This window comes from Oncorhynchus clarkii, chromosome 24 (genome assembly GCF_045791955.1).
Source record: "Oncorhynchus clarkii lewisi isolate Uvic-CL-2024 chromosome 24, UVic_Ocla_1.0, whole genome shotgun sequence".
Lineage (NCBI taxonomy): Eukaryota > Metazoa > Chordata > Actinopteri > Salmoniformes > Salmonidae > Oncorhynchus > Oncorhynchus clarkii.
In genome coordinates, this window is record NC_092170.1 from 13208983 (window position 1) to 13227656 (window position 18674).

General features: G+C 40.4%; 1 protein-coding gene across 3 annotated transcripts in view; it reads right to left on the bottom strand.

Annotated features, from left to right (window-relative positions):
• The window catches only part of LOC139382327 (alpha-2-macroglobulin-like), a 563422-nt gene that overhangs the window by 517008 nt on the left and 27740 nt on the right, over window positions 1–18674 (bottom strand). For 2 of the 3 annotated variants that reach the window (XM_071126260.1, XM_071126261.1), the window contains exons 19-36: window positions 17852–18077; window positions 17554–17680; window positions 17304–17425; window positions 17165–17216; window positions 17006–17089; window positions 16692–16868; window positions 15704–15779; window positions 15330–15486; window positions 15096–15170; window positions 14795–14957; window positions 11624–11814; window positions 11135–11350; window positions 10821–10945; window positions 9465–9555; window positions 9255–9323; window positions 6372–6477; window positions 6213–6266; window positions 4488–6022 (exon numbers count right to left, since the gene is read on the bottom strand). In XM_071126260.1, the coding sequence (XP_070982361.1) occupies window positions 6226–6266; window positions 6372–6477; window positions 9255–9323; window positions 9465–9555; window positions 10821–10945; window positions 11135–11350; window positions 11624–11814; window positions 14795–14957; window positions 15096–15170; window positions 15330–15486; window positions 15704–15779; window positions 16692–16868; window positions 17006–17089; window positions 17165–17216; window positions 17304–17425; window positions 17554–17680; window positions 17852–18077 (2098 nt within the window). In that variant the 3' untranslated portion in view covers window positions 4488–6022; window positions 6213–6225. Of the gene's footprint in view, window positions 1–4487; window positions 6023–6212; window positions 6267–6371; window positions 6478–9169; window positions 9324–9464; window positions 9556–10820; window positions 10946–11134; window positions 11351–11623; window positions 11815–14794; window positions 14958–15095; window positions 15171–15329; window positions 15487–15703; window positions 15780–16691; window positions 16869–17005; window positions 17090–17164; window positions 17217–17303; window positions 17426–17553; window positions 17681–17851; window positions 18078–18674 lie in introns of those variants that run through there. The other variant, XR_011628628.1, reaches the window with a different exon arrangement.

Here is an 18674-nt window from a genome sequence, read left to right on the forward strand (position 1 = left end):
TTGGCCTGAATGCCAAGCGTCACGTCTGGAGGAAACCTGGCACCATCCTTACGGTGAAGCATGGTGGTGGCAGCATCATACTGTGGGGAAGTTTTTCAGCGGCAGGGACAGGGAGCCTAGTCAGGATTGAGGGAAAGATGAATGGAGAGAGATCCTTGATGAAAACCTGCTCCAGTGCGCTCAGACCTCCGACTAGGGGGAAGGTTCACCTTCCAACAGGACAATGACCCTAAGCACACAGCCAAGACAACGCAGGAGTGGCTTCGGGACAAGTCTCTGAGTCTCCTTCCAACCTGGCACAGCTTGAGGGGATCTGCAGAGGAGAATGGGAGAAACTCACCAAATACAGGTGTGCCAAGCTTGTAGCAACATAACCAAGAAGATTCGAGGTTGTAATCACTGCCAAAGGTGCTTCAACAAAGTTCTGAGTAAAGGATCTGAATACTTATGTTAATGTTTTTCATTTTAAAAACATTTGCAAAAAAATTCTAAAAACCTGTTATTGCTTTGTTATTATAGGCTATTCTGTGTCGATTGATGATGGGGGAAAAAAACATTTAATACATTTTAGAATAAGGCTATAACGTAACAAAATGACAAATGTCAAGGGGTCTGAATACTTTTCAAATGCACTGTATACTCAGGAATGAAAGTAGATTACATTTCTTCCCATTACGGGACCTCCTATGTACGCACGTGCTTATGGGCCTAATCAAGTATCGTGTCTTTACTATCATTTAATTGAAGTTTTATATTTATCAAAGATTCTCTGTAATTAGTATTACACAATCAACTTATTAATCATGTAACTGTAATTAACTAGGAAGTCGGGGCACCAAGGAAAAATATTCAGATTACAAAGTTATCATTTCCTAAAATAACTTTTCAGATATTTTATCTGATCAATTAGTCTTCGAATTAATAAATAATTTACTTTACCTCACGTTAGTCTCATTCCAAACGTCGTAAATTGTTGGTTATCTGCACGAACCCAGCCTTCACTATGAGTCATCCATACATCAATTGTCTTAGTAATAAATAAATAATTTAACTAAGTAATTCACAGAAATGCATAAACAAACAGTAAATATGGTTACAAGAAATGATAGGAGAATGTTAGACAAAAGGGGAAGTGGGGGTTGACTAAGAAGTCACTACAGAGTGATAATTATAACAATTGAAATGCTAATCCTTTGCACATGAACGCTCTCTTATTCGGGAACAATTGCAATCAATATATATATTTACGCTACGTGTATCGTCTTGATCGCTGGTGAAAAGTTCATTTCTTTTGTAGAATTGTCCATCTCTCTTCCCCTCTCTCTCGTTTGTGGTTAGAGGGTATTGTTCAGAGTGACATTCATTATAGAATGGATGTTTTGGCGGTTGTCGTTCTTCACGTTCAATGATACCGAATTCCTAGCTGCAGACTAGTAATTAATATCAAAGACTTGTTCTTATTCTGTCGGTATTGATAGTCTAAGAGTTTAACCACGTGGTATGGTTAAAATATTCAGCAATGGTCTACAACCTTTGCCCTCTCCTAATGGAGAAAAACATGGTCTGGTTGATAATTTATCAAAGTTGGGTTTTATTCGGAATTGCAGACAGGGCTGACCCAGGATGCCAGACCCTAACTGGGCTCAGGGGCGGTCCTCTGATTTAGTTCAAATCAAAAGGGAATTGTATTTTCCTTCATTAAACAGTCCAAAATCATATTACACAATTTTACAAACAGTATCATACTCACTCATTCATCTTATACAACAATTAGATGTAAACCTCATATCTGAGGCTATTAGCGTTATGGTAATGTGGCCACACCGTCTCCCATGAGCTTCCCCAAGTTGTAAGAAACGGACCAGTTCGTAGCTGGATTCTTCACCGATCTTTTATACTTTCTCCAGAACATGACATTTGTTCGTACCTCAAGTTCTGTGAGGTGGAAGAAATTCCTTTGTTCTCTATGAAAATTTGCTCTCTCTGTACTGTGTGGCCATGAGGAGATCCTCAGGAATTTACGACGTCTCTCTGACCACAGCGGTCTGGAGGAGAGGTGCTGGGTACCGGTGGGGGACATTCTGGACCCTTCACTCCTGAGAGACTTCCACCGCCTCCACCCGGATCACCCGGCGCCTCGCCCTCCGGGTCGCCCTCGAGGCCGGTGGCGGCGCGCTGCGGGAGCCGGGGGGGTTCTGTCACGACTCCCGAAGTTGGCTCCCCTGCCTGTTCGGGCGGTGCTCGGCGGTCGTCGTCACCGGCCTACTAGCCGCCACCGGTCCCTTTTCCTGTTTGTTTTGTCTTATTATTTGCACCTGTGTCTAATTGTGTTTTCCTGATGTGCTTCCTTAATTTAAGCCTAGTAAACCCACCCTTGTTTTGTGCGAGATTAATTCTGTGTTACGTGTTGGGTGTGTTAGTGCTCCGGACCGTGTACCCTGTGTTTTGGGCGTTGTATTTTGGTGCCAGATTAAAGTGCACTTCTCCCTTTGGAACTCTCTGTGCCTGATTCTTACCTCACACACCCAGTCCCTCGTGACACCTAGAATATGTGGACAACTACAAATACCTAGGTGTCTGGTTAGACTGTAAACTCTCCTTCCAGACTCACATCTCCAATCCAAAATTAAATCTAGAATCGGCTTCCTATTTCACAACAAAGCCTCCTTCACTCATGCCACCAAACATACCCTCGTAAAACTGACTATCCTAACGATCCTTGACCTCGGCGATGTCATTTACAAAATAGCCCCCAACACTCTACTCAGGAAACTGGATGTAGTCTATCACAGTGCCATCCATTTCATCACCAAAGCCCCATATACTACCCACCATTGCGACCTGTATGCTCTCGTTGGCTGGCCCTCACTACATATTTGTTGCCAAACCCACTGGCTCCAGGTCATTGAAAAGTCTTTGCTAGGTAAAGCCCCGCCTTATCTCAGCTCACTGGTCACCATAGCAACACCCTAGCACATGCTCCAACAGGTAAATTTCACTGGTCATCCCCAAATCCAACTCCTGCTTTGGCTGTCTTTCCTTCCAGTTCTCTGCTGCCAATGACTGGAACGAATTGCAAAAATCACTGAAGCCAGAGACATCTTGTCATGTTCGTTGAATGGAGGAGACCAAGGCACAGCGTGATATGAATACATGTTACTTTTAATAAAGACGGACACAAAACAAACTATACAAAATAACAAAACGAACGTGAAGCTATCATACAAAAGTTCAGACACAGGCAACTAGACAAAGACAATAACCCACGAATTACCCAAAGAATATGGCTGCCTAAATACGGTTCCCAATCAGAGACAACGACAACTGCCTCTGAGAACCAATCCAGGCAACCATAGACATACAAAACACCTAGATAGTAAACAACCCCACAAACATACAAAACCCCGAGAAAGTACAAAAACACATACATCACACATGTCACACCCTGACCTAACCAAAATAATAAAGAAAACAAAGAATACTAAGGTCAGGTCGTGACACATCTCTCTCACTAACTTTAAGCATGAGCTGTGTCAGAGCAGCTTACCGATCATTTTACCGGTACACAGCCCATCTGTAAATAGCCCACCCAACTACCTCATCCCCATATTGTTATTTTTTTGTTGCTCTTTGCAACCCATTATCTCTACTTGCTCATCATCTTCTGCACATCTATCACTACAGTGTTAATGTTAAATTGAATTGAAATTATTTCACCAGTATGGCCTATTTATTGCCTTACCTCCCTAATCTTACTACATTTGCACACACTGAATATAGATTTTTCGAGTGTGTTTTTCACTCTACGTTTGTTTATCCCATGTGTAACTCTGTTGTTTGTGTCACACTGCTTTGCTTTATCTTGGCCATGTTGCACTGGCCTACTTGGTTAAATAAAGGTGAATTAAAAAGTCTGTTTACTTTACTCACTCTTATCTCACATAGCCCTGAGCTATCCCACCCAGACCCAGCTACCTCACACTCTCACACTTTAATATTTAAACCCACACATACAAATGGTCTTACACAAACCAATACATACATACATATTTAACCTGAGTGTGTACTAGACACATAATCACACACACATTTGTTTAGAATATACATATACAGTACATCAATCAACACTCACATTCTTGAGTAAAGAAATATACTTTTCACCAAACACATTCGCCTGCTCCTCTATCTCCACCATACACATGTACATATATATCTATAACGTATATGTACATCTCCACCATACACATGTACATATATATCTATAACGTATATGTACATCTCCACCATACACATGTACATATATATCTATAACGTATATGTACGTACAGTTGAAGTCGGAAGTTTAAATGTATTTGGCTAAGGCGTATGTAAATTCAGTTTTTCACAATTCCTGACATTTAAGCTTAGTAGAAATTCCCTGTCTTAGGTCAGTTAAGACCACTTTATTTTAAGAATGTGAAATGTCAGAATAATATTAGAGAGGATGATTTATTTCAGCTTTTATTTCTTTCATCACATTCCCACTGGGTCAGAAGTTTACATACACTGACAGTGACACATGGACAGACAGTCATTAGGCCAATAGCTGCAAACAGTTTCTATTGGACAAATTCAGGTATGTTTATCCCCTGTTTTGGTATGTTGATCCCAGTTTCGTTCCATTTGCTTTCGTTTAAAAAATGTTTTACAACAGAATCGGAGGAATGAATAAACCCCTGGTCACGTGTGAACACAGTTCACATTCATAGCAGCCATGTTATATTCCTTATTGCATCTATGCGCTCTCCTCTCACCTTTTCCCTTAGTTTGTGGATTTCAATGCACAACACATCAGCTGTATGTGACTAGGCGAAAAAAGCTTTCCAAGTCAAACCATGTCATAACCGCGACACACAGCCTACATCGTTGTCCCCATATTAGCTAAAGTAACGTCATAGTCAACATAGCTAATAGAACTAATGTGTTCGTAAACTCGCTACAATCATGCAGTAACTTTACAGTGTATAGTCAGTTATCAGTTCAGCAGTTACACCTGTGCGCCGAAGTGGCAATAAATTAGTAACACCAAAAGCTTACCTCGACTTGGAAGAGTTCCAGTGTTGTGTTGGATAGTCATAGCCAGCTAGCTACCATAGCATCCCTCTGAGGGTGTTTTGAGTAGGCTATACTAGCTAGCTGCATTTGCTTGCTAAGTAAGTGAAACCTACTTGCTTCTCCTTCATTTGATGAAGTTAATTTCTTCAAAACTTTTCAACTATTGTCTCTCTCTCTTTAAGTCTCTGATCCTTTGGTTGGGTCGACAACATGTCAGTTCCTGCTGCAAGAGCTCTGATAGGTTGGAGGACGTCCTCTGGAAGTTGTTATAATTACGGTGTAAGTCTATGGAAGGGGGTGAGAACAATGAGCCTCCAAGGTTTTGTATTGAAGTCAGTGTACCCAGAGGAGGACGGAAACAAGCTGTCCTGTTGAGGCTACTGTGGACATTCATTGCAGAACAGTGTGTTTTAATACCTTATTTGGTGACGTGAATATATTTCGTAACATTTTATCTAAACAGGATAACTTTTGTAATGTTTTACCATTTTTATTTGTATGAAATTCCCCTTCCTCCTCTGGGGATTCTCCACTGGTGTACGTGACCTTTGACATTTAGGTCGTAAATCATGGTCATAAACCGTTCGTGTGTAGATTCTGTTACTACTACAGTGGTTCTAAACTTTTGTGTTTACTGTATCACCAATCACATATTGCACTGCCCATGAGTCTTCCCAAGTACCCCCTGTGGATAGGCCAGGTACCCCAGGATGAGACCCACTGTCTTACACAAAGCCTTTCACTATTCACCTTGTCTCCTGAGCCTGCACTTGCTTGCCATAGTGTCACAAAACTGTCTGGAAAAAATGCTCAAGAATAGGGTTATAATGGAAAACTTTAATTCCAGTTACATATTTTACTTTAGATCTTAAAATATGTCTCAGGGGTTGCAGGTGTGACCTCTGTGAATGTCATGTTCTTCTTACATCTGCAGAGGAGTGAATATATACTGTACATGTAAGGAATGAATGCTTTAACAAACTGACCAACTTTTTGGTAGAAGGAATATCAACATAGTTAAACTAAATAATGTATAGAGTATGCATGTATAGTATATGGATCAATTATTTTAAATCTAATAATTCAACATCAATATTTTCACAATTAAAATAGCTCACCAGTTTGTAACCCCTACTTGCAAGGGAAGACATATTCTGTTTCTGCCTGGTCACCTGAATGAAACCATAAGACAGATAAGTCTCAGTAAATGAATACAAGTTACCAAATGTTACTAAAAAGGAAAAATACATATTCGGGAAGGTTAGATTTAAACTTACTCGGCTGGTAGTAGTCGTAGATCTTGACCACCGCTGGCTTTAGATTTTGTACTGGGAGCTCCTGTATGATGTCCAGGGTGTGTTTCAAAGGCAATAGTGATGGTAACTGTCGAGAGATTAAATTATTTATTTTTTAAACACGAAAAAAAACATATTGGGTCACAATTATTGAAATGCTCTAAGCAGAAGTTTCTGTTTCAGTAACACTCTACTTGACACCCAGCGTGTTAATAGTATTACCCACAAAACCTACCACATATGGCAAAACATTCCATTACACTATAGCCTCCATGTCAACTGCATGTTTATGTTATATACTTTTTAATTGACAGTATTATTGTAGTTGTAATTGCTCTGTTGCTGATGTTGCTGATAACTGGGATGAATGCAGGAGTAGGTTTCAAGAGCAAGTAATGTAAAATATGATGAAAGTGGCTGTAAAGAATTCATTACAACAACAAAGGATTTAAGAAACAAACTTTAAAACGAAAGGAAACATCTTGGCAGGGAAAACACTAATGTGAATAAATGTGTAAGTGTATTCAGACCCTTTACTTGTTGAAGCACCTTTGACAGCGACTACTGCCTTGAGTCTTCTTGGGTATGGCGCTACAAGCTTGGCGCACCTGTATTTGGGGAGTTTCTCCCATTCCTCTCTGCAGATCCTCTCAAGCTATGTCAGGTTGGATGGAGAGTGTGGCTGCACAGCTATTACCAAGTCTCTCCAGATATGTTTGATTGGTTTCAAGTCCGGGCTCTGGCTGGACAACTCAAGGACATTCAGAGACTTGTCCCAAAGCCACTTGTCATGACGTTGGCCTCTTTGGGTATAGCAACCCCATCCCCCTCTCCCTGCCTCCTTCAACTAGGCTGCTGTGGTCAGAGGTTGTAAATTCCTGAGAGGATCTCCACATGGACACATAGTCGAGAGAGAGTAAACGTTCATAGAGGACAAAGGAAATCCTTCCACCTCACAGAACTTGAGGTACGAACAAATGTCATGTTCTGGAGAAAGTATAAAAGATCGGTGAAGAATCCAGCTACGAACTGGTCCGTTTGTCACAACTTGGGAAAGCTCATGGGAGACGGTGTGGCCACATTACCATAACGCTGTTTATATAATAGCCTCAGATATGAGGTTTACATCTAATTGTTGTATAAGATGAATGAGTGAGTATGATACTGTTTGTATAATTGTGTTGTATGATTTTGGACTGTTTAAATGAAGAAAAATACAATTCCCTTTTGATTTGAACTAAATCAGAGGACCGCCCCTGAGCCCAGTTAGGGTCAGACATCCTGGGACAGCCATTCCCAATAAAAACCCCACTCGGGTTTTCGATCAGCAGACCGACCTTACCTCAATTACGAGATGGCTAAAGGTTGCAGACCATGTTTTTCTCCATTAGGAGGACAAAGGTTGTAGACCATTGCTGAATCTTTTAACCATACCACGTGGTTAAACTCTTAGACTATCGATACCGACAGAATAAGAACAAGTCTTTGATTTGAATTACTAGTCTGCAGCTAGGAATTCGGTATCATTGAACGTGAAGAACGACAACCGCCAAAACATCCATTCTATAACAAATGTCACTCTGAACAATACCCTCTAACCACAAACAAGAGAGAGAGGGAGAGAGATGGACAATTCTACAAAAGAAATGAACTTTTCACCAGCGATCAAGACGACACACGTAGCGTAAATATATATATTGATTGCAATTGTTCCCGAATGAGTGAGCATTCATGTGCAAAGGATTAGCATTTCAATTGTTATAATTATCACTTTGTAGTGACTTCTTAGTCTTAGCCAAACAGTTCAATCTTGGTTTCATCAGACCAAAGAATCTTGTTTCTCATGGTCTGAGAGTCTTTAGGTGCCTTTTGGCAAACTCCAAGAGGGCTGAAATGTGCCTTTTACTGAGGAGTGGCTTCTGTCTGGCTACTACCATAAAAGCCTGATTGGTGGAGTGCTGCACAGATGGTTGTCCTTCTAGAAGGTTCCCCCATCTCCACAGAGGAACTCTGGCGTTCTTTCAGAGTCACCATCGGTTTTTTGGTCACCCCCCTGACCAAGGCCCTACTCCCCCGATTGCTCAGTTTGGCCAGGTGGCCAATTAAGAATGATGGAGGTCACTGTGTTCTTGGGGACCTTCAATGCTGCAGACATTTTTTGGTACCCTTCCCCAGATCGGTGCGTCAACACAATCCTGTCTCAGAGCTCTATGGACAATTCCTTCGACCTCATGGCTTGGTTTTTGCTCTGACATGCACTGTCAACTGCGGAACCTACTATAGACAAGTGTGTGCCTTTCCAAATCATGTCCAATCAATTGAATTTACCACAAGTGGACTCCAATCAAGTTGTAGAAACATCTCAAGGATAATCAATGGAAACAGGATGCACCTGAGCTCCAATTTTGAGTCTCAGAGCAAAGGGTCTGAATACTTATGTTAATAAGGTATTTCAGTTTTTAATAAATTAGCAACATTTTCTAAAAACTTGTTTTCTCTTTGTCATTATAGGGTAGGAAAAAAAATGCTGTAATAAACTGTGGAAAAAGTCAATACTTTCCAAATGCACTGTATGTCACCACAAGTACATCAAAATATATATACAGTCACTAGTGAAAGTCTACACACTCCTTGCACATTTTGCTGCCTTATATTATATTTTTTCCTATCCTTGCCACATACACTAAAACAAAAACGAATACATTAAACTTTTTGTGCAGGTTTAACCTCTTTCTTGCTCTGTATTTTCTTGCTTGAGAATCTGCTATTTTCTAAGAAGCAATTATTTTGACAACAACAATGGACATATGTTGCCCTAAGAGTTGTGCAAAGTAGATAGAATGGATATTATGGTTTTGGTCTCACCTCTGTCAGGTACATTAACACATGATCATCTACAGTATCAACACGATCCACTTGAAATGACCTCCTCAGCTGTGAAGACATGCCATACATGTTATTCATCTTGCATTGACAACAAAGTTCATTTTCATGTGAAAGAGGCAAGAGCTACAATACATGGAAAAAGGCCACAGGTAACACCATAAAAGTATGTTATGACAAAAAAAAACTTACCCTCTCCAAAGAGTCTGTGTCTGGAGCAAATCCAGACAGCATTTTCAAATCCACAATAATCATATTGGTGGTCAGCTCCTTTCCAGAATATCTGTGAAAGAAAAGAGGCCCACGACATCAAAGTTTGATTTTGACAAGTGCTTGTAAAAATCTAATGAATGGATACTTTGATTATTTTACCAATAAAAATACCAGGTTTCCTGATATGTTTTCTTACTGTTAGGTACAAACTAGAAATTAAATAACCTATACATATAGTGCCCTCTAATTATTGGGACAGTGAAGCATTTTTTTAACAAACAATGACTATGAGGTTAAAGTGCAGACTGTCATCTTTAATTTCAGTGTATTTGCATCCATACCAGGTGAACTGTTTGGAAATTACAGCATTTTTTCTACATAGTCCCCCCATTTTAGGGGACCAAATGTAGGCTATTAGGATAAATGTACATATGTGTATTAAAGTAGTATAAAGTTAAGTATTTGGTCCCATATTCAGAGCATATAATGACTACATCAACCTTGTCACAACAAATGTGTTGGATTCATTTGCTGTTTGTTTTGGTTGTGTTCCATATTATTTTGTGCCCAATAGAAATGTATTGTGTCATTTTAGAGTAACTTTAATTACAAATAAGAATATAATATTTTTCTAAACACATCTATATTACAGACACAAAAGTTACAGATGCTAAAATATCCCCCCCCCCCCCCCCCCCCATTTTTTATTTTTTACCAACGTCCCCTGTTATTGTAATGGTGAGAGGTTAGCATGTCTTGGGGGTATGATATTTGTGCGTCTGTAACGGTCTCACTCATCATCATTCACAATTCATTCAGGATTATCTGTAATCATGGTAGCATCCACATTAATATGCACGTTTTTAGAAACATGTTCTATTCATATTTCCAATAAAAGTGACTCCAAAATGACAATACATTATTTACCATTCATTTCTATTGGGCACAAAATAATCTGAAACCAACAGAAAATGCATCCAACGAATTTGTAGAGTGAATATATAAGATAAGTGAATTTAAGACACATAAGTGAATTTGTCCCAATACTTTTGGTGTCCTAAAATAGGTGGACTATGTACAAAAAGTGCTGTAAATACCCTGACTTAACCTGTAAATATCCTGACTTCAAATCCACACTTTTGGATTATAGAGCCAAAATAAGAAAAACATGTTTCTTAGTCGCAATAATTACGAAGGGCACTGTAGGCATAAAAACACCAATAGAATTGGGTCAAAAACATTTTTAGACATGCTCTATAATAACACTTTGGAGTGTCATCAATGACCTGATTGAAATAAAGCTTCAGTAAACGCAAATGTGTCATTCATTCTTACTGAGACTCGAGGTTCAGCGTTACTCTGGGTCTCAAAGAGTTACTGTTGCAGTCCACCTCTGTCTTCACCTGGATGCTGAGCGTTGTGCTGTCAGTAGGAGTAGGGATGTTGTAGTGGAGCGCCACCTGGGAAAGAGGGAAGAAGTGGTCAGGGGAACAAGGTTGTCTAAAAATATACATTTTACAAGCTTGATTTTTTAAAACTTTTCATAAACTAGATATCAAGCCAGACAAAGCTTCTTAAATGTTTGGACTTCACAGTAATATATAAATCAGATCTTGCAACATAGGATTGGGAGGAGTGTCTTCACTGACCTGCACTGAGGCACAAGCACTGCCCTTCACTTCCACCGTGTACTTCCCTTCTGTGTCCTGCAGCGCACTCTCCTGGTAGAGAAGCTTGTTGTTTTGGTTCACATTGAAGAGGTGCTGTCCCCCACTGGGAGACTGTACTGTCACTGTGCTGGTGCCCTCTCTACTGAACACCCTGGTGGAGTAGAGAGCCAGGGCCTGGAGGGCCACCACTGTGTCCTAAACACAAACAACAGACAAATGTGTTCAAAATGAATGGAGCTATCCCATTTTACAGAAAGGTTCATTTAACATTAGTTCAGTTCAAGAGTGGCTATTTCTCATATCCATTCATGATTATTTATTGCCTCCATTTCAGCAGAAGTTAGTTTCACCTGGCTTGACATGACAAGAAGCACATACATGCCTGTGGTGAAATCAAGGTAATAATGCCTCACTACTAGTGCACAGCACAGATTGCCATTTCGGACCAAATGTGTTTTGGAAGTATACCTGTGTGGAAGAGAAGCCTCCGTAGGCGTTCTGCTGTCTCACCAGCCACCTGACTATGTGGGAGGCATAGCCCAGGTCAGTGGTAGACAGAGGGGAGGCACTGAGGGAAGCCAGCAGAACGTAGGAGCTGATCTCCACTGCCAGGGAGGCTGAGGTCTCTGAGGAGGTCTGAGTCCAGTGCAGGAGACCCCCTGAGGGATGAGGAACACACAGAGAGAGACAGAGCCTAGCTTATTCATCATTATACAGAATATGACAGACACCTGAGTTCTTTGAAATACTAATTTAATTGAGACTAATGTGCCAGATTTGCGGATGGTTTGCACTTTTGTAATTACTCCATTGCCCAGGTAAGATCAATCAAGTCAAGACAGCACAAACCTCTCTGGATTACAACCAAATTATGTGTACTATATTACATATTTCATCCCTAAAAAAATACAACTTTTACATTACTGGGTAGTTTACCAATAAAATGGTCTGACGATGATGTGGAACTCATTCTTCAGATCAACCTCCAGTAACCACTAAAAAACATATACTCGGTATACATATCCAGAAAGAAAGAAATTCTCACTCAAATAAATGTTTATAGAAAGTTTGCAAAAATAGATAAGATCTTGCTACCATGGAAAGGAAAAGACCTGTCTATTTGTGGTAAATCACCCTGATTAACTCTTCAGTCATATCCCAGTTAACCTATTTGCTTATGGTCTTGCCTATACCTAGTGACCTGTCTTTAAAATTATTAGCAAAATAAATTCAATATTATTTGAAATGGCAAGCCAGACTTTGGCTTCGGAAAGTATTCAGACCCCTTGACTTTTTCCAAATGTTGTTACACTACAGCAATCTACACAAAATACCCCATAATGACAAAGCGAAAACAGGTTTAGACATTTTTGCAAATGTATTAAAAATAAACAGAAATACCTTATGCATGTATTCAGACCCTTTTCTATGAGACTCCAAATTGAGCTCAGGTGCTTCCTGTTAACATTGATCATCCTTGAGATGTTTCTACAACTTGATTGTATTCCACCAGTGGTAAATTCAATTGATTGGACATGATTTGGAAAGGCACACACTTGTCTATAGTAGGTTCCGCAGTTGACAGTGCATGTCAGAGCTAAAACCAAGCCATGAGGTCGAAGGAATTGTCCATAGAGCTCCGAGACAGGATTGTGTTGACGCACCGATCTGGGGAAGGGTACCAAAAAATGTCTGCAGCATTGAAGGTCCCCAAGAACACAGTGACCTCCATCATTCTTAATTGGCCACCTGGCCAAACTGAGCAATCGGGGGAGTAGGGCCTTGGTCAGGGGGGTGACCAAAAAACCGATGGTGACTCTGAAAGAACGCCAGAGTTCCTCTGTGGAGATGGGAGAACCTTCTAGAAGGACAACCATCTCTGCAGCACTCCACCAATCAGGCTTTTATGGTAGAGTGGCCAGACGGAAGCCACTCCTCAGTAAAAGTCACATGACAGCCCGCATGGAGTTTGCCAAAAGGCACCTAAAGACTCTCAGACCATGAGAAACAAGATTCTCTGGTCTGATGAAACCAAGATTGAACTCTTTGGCCTGAATGCCAAGCGTCACGTCTGGAGGAAACCTGGCACCATCCATACGGTGAAGCATGGTAGTGGCAGCATCATGCTTTGGGGATGTTTTTCAGCGGCAGGGATTGTGAGACTAGTCAGGATCGAGGCAAAGATGAATGGAGCAAAGTACAGAGATGTCTTTAATGAAAACCTGCTCCAGAGTGCTCACGACCTCAGACTGGGGTGAAGTTTCCCCTTCCAACAGGACAATGACCCTAAGCACGCAAGAGAGGCATCTGGACAAGTCTCTGAATGTCCTTGAGTGACCCAGCCAGAGCCCGGACTTGAACCCGATCTAACATCTCTGGAGAGACCTGAAAATAGCCGTGCAGCGACGCTCCCCATCCACCCTGACAGAGCTTGAGAGGATCTGCAGAGAAGAATGTTAGAAACTCCCCAAATACAGGTGTGCCAAGATTGTAACGTCATACCCAAGAATACTCTTGCCTGTACTCGCTGCCAAACATGCTTCAACAAAGTACTGATTAAAGGGTTTGACTACTTATGTAAATGTGATATTTAATTAATTTCTATTTCTAACTTCAGCAAAAATATTAAAACATTTGGTTTTGCTTTTTCATTATGGGGTATTGTGTGTAGATTGATGTGGGTGGGAATGATTTAATCAATTTTAGAATAAGGCTGTAACCTAACAAACTGTGGAGAAAGTCAAGGGGTCTGAATACTTCCCGAAGGCACTGTATATAATGAATATGAATTCGGAGGGCAGAAATGATTAAATATCAAAGCATCAAACCTCTCACTAAAGGCGTCAGTCATACAAAAGTTATACTTAGTTCCGAACTGGTTCTCTATCAGATTAGTAAGGATGTCTCACCCCATGTTCAATAATGGCCTATTCCCTTTATTCAGATTACAACCTCTCACTTTCGGTTATTTGAAAATTAAATAATCTCCAAAATATCACAATTTTTAAAACAAGCCATAGAAAGTTGTTTGCAATTTCAGTTTAAACCACCAGAATAGACAGAACATATGATACAACAAATACTGTGGTTAAACTTAAATATACTAATTGATTAAAAAAACTACACATTAAGGAAAGAAATTCCACAAATGTACTTTAACAAGGCACACCTGTTAATTGAAATGCATTCCAGGTGATTACCTCATGAAGCTGGTTGAGAGAATGCCAAGAGTGCAAAGCTGTCATGAAGGCAAAGGGTGGCTACTTTGAAGAATCTCAAATATAAAATATATTTAGATTTGTTTAACACTTTTTTGGTTACTACATGATTCCATACGTGTTATTTCATAGTTTTGATGTCTTCACTATTATTCTACATTCTACTTAGTATCAACACGATCCGCTAGAAGTGAACTCCTCAGCTTTGAAGACGTCTTCACTATTATTGTACAATGTAGAAAATAACAACAACAAAAAAAAAACCCTTGAATAAGTAGGTGTGTCCAAACTTTTGACTGGTACTTTATATATTTACAAAACAATATATAGGGGATTGGAAATAATGCAGACAATTACATTGATGGAAGCTACAATCTATCTGTAAGCTGATCTACCCCCCCAAAAAAAGGATATGTCTCACTCTCTCGTATTGCGACCGTGTCCAGGTGCTGCAGAAGCTGGGCCCGGGTCTCCATGTCCCCTGCCAGGGTAAAGGTGTAGGCCAGCAGAGCAGTAGTGTAGGTGTTGGACAAATCACTGGTGGAGTTCTTCAGGCAAGACAAACTGCCGTACAAAACAGGATCCTGGAGCACAAAATAACAGAGCAGCATATTAAGAGACATGTTAGCCTGGTCTCAGATCTGCTAACGGTAACACCCATTCTTATGCTTATTTCTTTGGCTATTTCCAGATAAAAAATATTTTGTGGAGATGCTACTTACCGACACTGACATGTTGAGCTCCAGCATTGAAGCAGTGATGTAGGCCGTCAGTGTGACTTCATCCGTCACCCCACCCTATAAAACAATGTCAAAATAATACAATGTGTATTAAACTACAATTCTGTTGAAAGCATCATTCACAACTTCATGGCTGGTCTGATGAGACACACAACTACATCTTCTTCCATCTTCCTTCAGTTTATTATCAATTATACATTTGATATCAATAAGTACCTTCATTCTGTTATTAAAGAGTTTCCCCAATCTGACAAAACACCCATGTTTGCCTTGCTGACTTTCCAACCAACTCGTGGGCTCTTTCATTTGCGCCGGGTCAATATAAATGAAAGACTGTGCTTTGCCAAAGGATCGCAAGACAAAAGCAGTCAGCCTGAGGAAAGAAAACTAGATTTGAATGTCCCGTCATAATACCCACATAAGGTTGTCAATAACATGACTTAGAGCTTGACATTACATGCAATGACAGCTTATTTGAACTGATGTCACATCCATGGTCTGTCAGAGACAATGCCATTTGATTGGTCAATACTTAATTGAAACAAACAGTTATAATGTGTTTACCAGTAGTTGAAAAACACTATACTCACCAAGTATTCCCCGAGCCTTGTCCAAATGTGCTGTATGCACCATCAAAATGCTTGTAGTTCAGCTGCCTTTGGTAACCTGTCGGTGTGTTTTTAGAGTGAACAATAAAGTGACCAAATGTTTTTTATAGTCACTGAGTGTCTGCCCTAAGTAGCACTCTATTCCGTATATAGTACACTACTTTTGCCAGGAAAAAATAAGTGCACTATGTAGGGAATAGGCAGGGTAGGGTAGATTACTTTCTAAAAGGTAATCCGTTACAGTTACTAGTTACCTGTCCATAATTGTCATCAGTAACATAAATTGTGGATTACCCAAACTCAGTAACGTAATCTGATTACTTTGTTACTTTTGGATGACTTTCCCCTTAAGAAGCATAGAAGATAAAGTATCCATCAAACACATTTGGTGACTTGTGGTCAGACATGCTCAGGTGGAACAAACTCAAACAGCCTTTTCAATGCTGAATTGAATGTCATTGAGGAAACAGGAAGGTGTCAATGTGTTTTTCAGCAAACATTCTTTCTGAATTTAAATTGGCAATAATCTAGATTTTGAAAAGTATCTGTAATCTGATTACAATATTTTAGCTGGTAGCTGATTACAGTGACTGTTTTTTTTGGTCATCAGATTACAAGGAACAGATTATAGATGTAATCAGTTACTCCCCAACCCTGGGTGTGCCATTTGGGATGCATTCTCAATATTCTCTGGCCAAATTATTTCAGTGGGAAAACATCCCGAAGTCCCTACATGTGTTGGGTCAGTGATGCACTCTCGATAAGACACTGTGATGTCATCTCTGCTGGAGCTCTATCATTTACATGATAGCAGGGTCACAGTCATTAGGGCACACTGTGGTGAAACGTAAAAAAATGTTATTCAATTAAAAAAAAAAAGGTTCTGATTGGACAAATCCAGCCCTGTTTCAGTCAGTTTTCTTCCGTTTGGTGTCTAATCAATACGATCTATATGTTGAGGGACTCTTACCACTAGTGAGGAACTTGTTAGCCTTGTCTCGAATTGCTGGAGTGAGCTGCTCTGTGTTCCTCAGGTACTCGAGTATGTAGATATTGGGGGCGAGGAGGGCCATATTCTGCTCTCCACACCCATACGGCATCTGCAGCAGTCCATCCAGGTTCTTGAGGGCCCGACCCAGGATGTCCCCTACAGAGAAACATGGGACTTCTGTAAGACTGACCTCTTTAGCAAACAGCAGCATTATCGCTGGAGAAGGGTTGCTTTTCCCACCACTATGCCTCAAAAAACTCACTACACCTCTAAATGATACAATGGTATATTACCCAGGACTGAGAGAGAAATTCGATCAGACCCATCTACCACATTCTTGGGGAGTTGCAGTTCCACCTCCTCTGTCAGAGTTTCTCCTGTGGACACAGATGATAAGATGAATGGAGATCAGTTCAATAAAAGTGAACATTCAACATTCATGCATTACTGACCAGTTGGACACAGCAACCAGTTGTGGGTGTCGGTCTTCTCTGTTCCCTCTGCCTGAGAGGAGAGGAGATTGACTGAAAACAAAGGCACTAGATGGTATCTGTACATCAGTAAGTTCCATAACAGCAGTAGACTACATACCTTCACTAGCAGGCTCTTTGTAACTGTGTCGATACGTCCTCTCTCTGGTACGTTCACAATCTCATTGTCACATGCAGTGTGGGACTGGACAGCCTCTGCACTAACGGACACATTCAAATCCCCTACACACACATTAACAAACAGAGCACAACACAGGTTACACAACATCCAATACGCTGACTGAGAGTACACAACTCAGATTTACATCCATTCTGCTGTTTGAACAGTTGAATGGAGACTGGTGACTTACCCAGGACAGAGGGTGCCATTGTCCAACTGAAGGTCTTTCGTCCATTGGCACACAAGCATGATGAATACTGGACATCATTCAGGGGTGTGAGAGTGTAGTCTAAGGAAGGAGCCGGAGTCACAGAAACCTGCCCAAGAGGAACACTTGTAAGACAACATGGAAAACCCAAGACTGATACACTGGGTGTAATAAAAATAAATAAACACTGACTAGGCAAACTGCAACAAAACACAACATTTTATACAACTTGAGAAACTCATGAAACAACTCAAGAAATGATCATGATGCAGTGCCGTACCATGATGCACTTGGACCGGTAGTTGAACACAGTGGCCTTCAGCTCAAAATGCTCTCCACGGATGATGGAGTAGGGCAGGGTGAGCTCTAGGAAGAAAGGCTGGAAGACAGTGATCTCCACAGGAGGAGCCAGACCGAAGCCGCCAGGGGCCAGGCAGAATGTCTCTGTCTCCCAGGTGGTGATGGTGTCTGGGACTGTAAGGGGAATGTCTAGTGTTCCAGATTCCCTGTAATAAAGAAGTCAAAGGTCAAACAGAAAGCCACTAAGTGAAAATAGAAACATTTAGCCAAATGGGTAAATTGAGGCACACTTGTTTCTAGGAACCCATACACAAAACGTATAATTTGACCAAATATTTAGTAAGAAGTAATCATTTGATGGAGTCTGTAAAGGAAGAAACCACATGGAAAAAGTGGCAAGCAACTTATGTCCAAAAAACAGATTTTAATTTATTGTGTTATAGGTTTCATGATCCTTGTATCTAAAGCAGATAATTAAGATTGTTCTATACATAATTTGGGGTCTCTACAAGCTACATCGAATAGATAGCACACTAGTTCCCAATTTGGAAATACTCACATTAATAAATAAAATAATGCTGTATTAGATTAATGTTTTTAAACGTTTTAAAATATCTGGTGTTAGGAGTGAAAGTAATCCAAAAGTAATTAAAAGGCAATCGGATTACGTTACTCATTTTGAGTAATCGATTACATTGCTGATGAATTTATTTCTCAAGTACTGTAACGGACTACATTTTTCAAGTAATCCGCCCAACCCTTAATGCAAGAGGTTATCGCTGGGATATGACGTAACAGGCCTG